Consider the following 6,457-nt stretch of genomic DNA (forward strand, 5'->3'; position numbering starts at 1 on the left):
ACATAGTCTATTAATGGATGTTGCTGCTCTTTGTATACTTGTACAATACAAATAAATAAATATGCATTTATTACTTCAAAGTTCTAATCTTAATATTGGGTAGACGTATGATATTGAAAATATCTGCGGTACACACGATTTCATTTTCTACCATGGTCTTCAATGTTTACGCACATATTACTTTCAATAGGAACCGCTAAAATGAAAACGTTTTCTTAATGGTCTCTCACCATCTCTGATTGTACTATAGTAGTTCCTGCTATACGTTCGCGCAATATGTATTATCGATAATTATCGATAAGCGCTATTGAAGCAATAGTAGCTTGATATACTATACGAAATTGAGCATAGATAATCTTTTCTCGATCAAGTAGCTCTATCATGCCACTTTTACCATAGACATGTTCTACTTGTTGAAAGTATGAAAGGAATGAAAAGATTGCTGAACTGCATAAGAATGATAGACACATATGCTGTTCATTCACGTTTAAGAGGGAGTAAAGTAAGATATTATTTTACTTGTCTAGTAGATGATTAGTTATACTTTATAGTGAATGAAACGATTCTTCTAGTCCAGTTTATGCGTATACTGTACTATAATTAACTCATTGACATAATTTGATTAATTTTAAGAGTAATGTGAGACGCTACTCTAGAGTAATATTGCCATAATTGTTTTTTTAAAGTACCAGACCACATTATCTTTTGTGCATGCCATCATCAACTTTTTTAGTATGCACTTGAGGACTAATGGCTATGACGGTGTAACTGAATTAAATATTGAATGATGGGGGGTATTGTCATTTAATTCGTCGACATTGTATAGTTATTTTTTTTTATTCCATACGAATATCTTGACAACCAATACTTTGCTATTACCGTCTACATATGTATCAGCCTTCCCTCACGTTGGTAAAAATGGTAAATTATATATTATGTTATGTGAAGTTTACAGTATGTATATATATATATATATACAGTAGTAGTATTCGCAAAGAGAGAGTCAAGACATTTTGACAGGTAGGCGCACCATGCAACTTCGTACTACGTATAGTTGCACGTTCACAGTGATTTGTAGATCTCTGATTGCAAGTAAGGAAGTTTGTATTCCGAATAGCCATTTAAAATCAGTACATACGTATACTTACTAGATAGTAATATTACTACTTGTCTTTACCATAGAATCCCACCAACTGTCAAGATATCCAAAATAGTCGTCTGTTTTGTATTCTTTTTCATAGGAATAATGCACCATGGCAGATTTATTCTATAGCCATGACGATAAAGCTGGAATCATGAAGTCTTAGTGTTACACAGTAGTGGATAGTCCATGATGACTATTACACCATGTATAATGTATTGCATACTAATTCGCTATTCAGTATGAAGTCTGCTGGTGAAACCTCTTAAATGAGGGAAATATCGACGAGCGAAACATCATTTTTTTTATGATGATGCTGATTATCTTTCATACGAGTTTCAAGTGTTTTAATTTTTTAAACTATTTAAGCTGAATCCTTTTTACATATTTATCGTATTCTACGATACAGCCGAACATTTTAATAGCGATGCAGCGTCCAACGCTAAAAATAGAACTACAACACAGTAAAGTGCGCAGTAGTTCTCGCGAAACTCTGTGACCCGTATATCAATATGAAAGGAGACCATTCTGTATACTTTACACTAGTGTACGCTATACTGTACAGTACGTTTGTATTTGAAACATTTTCCTAATCGAATTTCCGAGCAAGAAATCGGCATTTTACGGAACACTCGTATAATCATGGTTTGCTGATGCTTTTTAATTAATATCACTTGCAAATCACGAACATCAAGTTCAAGCCATGAGAGTACTGTACTGTACACTGTACAGTACTGTACAGGATTTGCTATTTGCCTAAGATGCTCTTGATACAGTACAATGTACTGTACTAGACAGTACACAATACTGTACTGTGTCTAGCAGTGCACCAGTTGTACAGTATTGCGTCTGCGTAGTGCGTACTACAAATCATGGTTGTGTACCAGAAAGTCTTTGACGCGTAGCCGAGAATCTCTGCCACCTTTAAAGAAGGACTTCTGTATTCTACTCTACAGTACACTACAGCATTACAAAGTACCGCAGTTGGCCAACACGTCGTACAGTACAGTACAGTACAGTACTGTAGATTATGCCAGACTGTACAGTGTACAGTACTGTACAGTACAGTACAGTACACGAAGCAGTAGCACTTCAAAGTAACGTACTGTACAGTGTACACTGTACAGTACAGTACACAAATTAATGAAGAAACGGCGAAGCATTTATGAACTGTACAGTAGTGCTATCCTTCAGTTATAATTTGACGTTAAGGATTGAAAATTTCAAGTAAACTCACTCGCTTTCGTAGAAATGAATGCCCACACTTAGTATTGAATTATAAAAAGCGTTATAGGACAAATAGAAATAAAAATAGTGATAAAATTCACTTGCAAACATAGAGTATTTCATTCATATTAACTTTACAGTACTATTCGTACACTATCAAGACTGTCATCCTTTTCATACAGTACTGTACTGTACTGTACTGTTCTTTTATACAGTACAGTACATTGTACAGTACACTACAGTACATTGTACAGTGTATCATCATGCTTATGCAGTTATTGTACTGTACAGTACTGTAGGCATGGATTTACTGTACATTGTACAGTACAGTACTGTGGGCATGGATTTACTGTACATTGTACTGTAGTCGACTGTATGGTCCGCGCTGGTACAGACCAGACCGCTTGTGTCATACAGTACAGTACAGTACCATTCTCTCTCTGCAGTACAGTACAATACACAATCAAGGCAAATTGGTGCGTCTATCCAGTACTGTATGACTGTCGTTTGACTGCATTCAGCGCGCGTAGGTGCACATGAGCCGACCCAAGACGATATCATATGTTGCCTGACGTATTACTCATCACACTCCAGTGGGACAATAGCCGGGAGTCTGCGACGTCAACTAGGAAAGGTGGCGTCGTTGGTTAGTTTCATTGGGAAAGTTTGGTGGTAAGTTAAAATTGATCTTGTAAACTTATTCCATTGGTTTTTGAACTATCTTACCTAGGTACTCTATACATCGTATAAATCCAATCGGATGAGTAATGAATGATCAATAGACTGTAGTTTGATCTATTTCAACTGGTAAAATGGGCCAATTTCTCCACTCACTCTTGGTACCATCTTTACTTGGTTGCATTGTTTGATTGTAGTTTCAATGGTACTGTTCAATTCACTGTCAAGTCTTTTTCAAAGAAATACGCCAATTTCTTTCTTTTGCATGTAGATATAGTCTTCTTGCCATCATTTCCTTCTAGCAAGGCAATGAGTCGGTATTAGCTCTTCAAAGGTATGACTCTTTCGATATGGACTGAGAAAGAGGCTAAATTGATCCATTTCAGCCGTTAAAAACAAACAGTTAGAGACGAGTAGTTTGCCTACTCTTGCTAATGGTGTAATCGGTCACTTTCTTTCGACATACTTGATTCGTCAGATAGATCGATGGAGCCTATCCAACCTCTACTTTAACACTCTTAAAGAAGAATTACCTATCGATCTAAACCATTTCCCGTGTTCAATTCCACTCATACAATCTATGTTAACATGAAATGGGAATAACCAATATTCTCTTCATTGGAAAAAATTCTACTCGTACAAAAGATAAATCGACAGCTTGATTTAAACCTTAATAGTACTGGAAAGGATAGCTTTAAAAACTGAATGATGTAGCCTGTACAGTAGTTTGTTGAGGTTATTGGATGATTTTTTTTTTTTTTGGGACATGAGACTACTGTACATTATAGTATTCTTCTTTTAAAATGTCACAATATTGCTATTTTCCCTGCAAAGGCTACCATGTTCGATCGTAACTGCCACATCTAGAATTGTGGCTACTCACTGCATGCATTGTATACTTTCTGAAAGTCGTTTTCCACCATCGTAGGATTGGATATCAAGTTCCATATGATATTCAATGTTACAACTAGCCTCTGCATGTTACCCTCCTCAATGCTCTTTTCTGTACTAGATTTGGTGAAACGGTCAGTCTCACAAGTTTCAAATATCCAGATAACGCCATACTTTCGTCTTCCTGAATTGCTAAAAATAGCTATTATTCTGTTGTATCAATCGCATCGAACCAGTTAGTATCAAGACAGTACTAAGTGATTATTCTGCGCATTTTACCCCTTTATTCATCGTCATTCCACCATATGGCTAGCACAATTCCTTTTTTTCATACCTTCTAAGCACGTCTATTCTAATATCATGACTTTAGTAATTGTAAAGCAACGTGATAATTGTAAAATGGATCAAGCGTATGCATTTAACCGATAGGTGCCATAGTAGGATCGGATTAGTTTTTGATATCCCGGTTCTTCTAGGCCGCCTTTATTGTTGAGTAGTTGATGCTTAGTAAAACTTGATGAAAGGTGGACTCGTCTGTTGTTTAAAATCTTAGCGTTAATGATTTAAAATAGTTCCGGCATTTATCTTCTCCCTAAATTTATTGAAACTCTAACCAAAATGTTTGGACATCGCTTATTTTAAAGTTTTAAAATATCGCTTTACTTTATGAATAGTTAATAGCGTTGGAATACGTCTATCTAATTACTACATTGCAAGAGATTGCCTATCTATTGATATACCTTCATTTATGACACTCTGCAAGTTGTAGTCTAGCTAGCTTTTCTAATCGACTACTGTGTAAAACTAGTAAACCACCATTTGTTCCAATTAAATTTTATCTTGAATTTTTTTCCTACAATAGCTGAGCATACTGGTAGTCACGGTAGAAGTTATTGACTCATGTCGTATCACTGTACTTACTCTCAATATATCATGTAGTATAATCATTACTGTATTACTTACAACATCCACTATAAATAACCTCCAGTGAACTGGATGGAATAAGGAGCCAGGGAATATAGATACTACGAATACATCAATTATTAATTTTATAGGTGTAAATTTAAAGATTTTTAGAGTTTTAGTCGCTGGAGATTCTTATTATCATACATGAATGTATGAAGGAAATGCTTGTAGACTGCTCTACTGTAATGTAGATTAGCTTATCATAATTGATTATTCTAGTGTTGGATGAGATTAATCGCAGAATCATTGTCCTTAATAGAAATCTAACTTTATTCCGCTATTGCCAATATCAGAATATTTCATCCAAATTTTAAATATTATTCCCTGAAAGAATCCGCTTTTCTATTAATGCAAAGTAATTATCATTAATGATATCAGTAGTAATACTTGTTAACTGTAGTATAATGAATTGATATCATTTTTATCCAATTTCTATCTCGATATGCTCTTATTCAGAATAATGTAGTTCTAGTAGCTAATCTTGCAATATCTACAATTTCACATGATCTCTACGTGTACGTTAATCCCGGGAATAACCGATGTATTTATATTTATTTCTTTATTCATTCAGCTCATACGAGTATTTTCCGTCCTTAAAGTTAAATCAATAAATTTTAGAATGTAACTTGATCCCAGAGTTGACCCGTCGCCACTTTCTGGGAATGACAGATTCTCGGGAATTGCCGAAATTGACTGTTCTTTCTCAGGATCGATCTTAACAAGTTAAATCGAGATAAGGAGCCTTAAAAGTAATATCATCATCCTATATAGTTCAATTCTTAATCGCTTATAAAGATCGTTAAAACATATGTTGCAAGTATGGTATTATCTTGATTATTATAAATTTATGCTATAGTTACTATAGAGATTAGCGTACATGTAAGGTTTTAACCACGACATTATCGGGTTATTTTTTATTCGTATGGGCTATTTCAAATTCTTTGTGCTTTAATCACCACTTTTGCCGATGAATAATGTTACATCGAGTCATTTTTTAGAGTAAACCATGGACTACTATTTTTTTTTTTAGAAGTCTATAAATAAACCTAGGCTATAAATACGGCAATAGCCCAACATTAATTCATTCATTAAAGGAGTATAAGCTGTTAAATGATTTCATATTCCTTTAACCAAACCATTGTTATAACTGACTGCGGTATGTGCTTATTGCTACAGAGTCTATTCAATTTTGAAAGTAATATATATTTGTCTTAACTAGTACAGTTATATCATATTAGCAATTATCACTACAAACAAGTAGCAACAGCCATAGCAAATTAATTAAGGGAAATTATGATTTATTTTAAATTGATATTGATGCGTTCGGTCTTCCTATTCCTACCATGATAATATATGGCATTTTAGACTTAATAATCATGTAAACCCTGAGCTGTAAACTGTATTATTTAAAACGATTACAAAAATAGATTTGAGATTTGATAAGTTTTTAATGCTACAGCAATTTAAAACTTAGCATATTTATTAGAGACAAATTCGAAGATACTATATGTATTGTATATAGTATTATATATAGCGGTTTTAAATTAATCCCTG

General features: G+C 34.2%; 1 protein-coding gene across 1 annotated transcript in view; it reads left to right on the plus strand.

Moving 5' to 3' along the window:
• The window catches only part of TRIADDRAFT_62548 (uncharacterized protein), a gene marked incomplete at both ends in the record, with an annotated part of 2,828 nt that extends 2,156 nt beyond the window's left edge, over positions 1-672 (plus strand). Inside the window, 2 exons of the mRNA XM_002118480.1 lie at positions 400-502; positions 634-672. Of these exons, the coding sequence (XP_002118516.1) occupies positions 400-502; positions 634-672 (142 nt within the window). The remainder of the gene's footprint in view (positions 1-399; positions 503-633) is intronic.
• Positions 673-6,457: the final 5,785 nt, after the last annotated feature.

Source organism: Trichoplax adhaerens, genomic scaffold (genome assembly GCF_000150275.1).
Source record: "Trichoplax adhaerens TRIADscaffold_126 genomic scaffold, whole genome shotgun sequence".
Taxonomy (NCBI): Eukaryota; Metazoa; Placozoa; class Uniplacotomia; order Trichoplacea; family Trichoplacidae; genus Trichoplax; species Trichoplax adhaerens.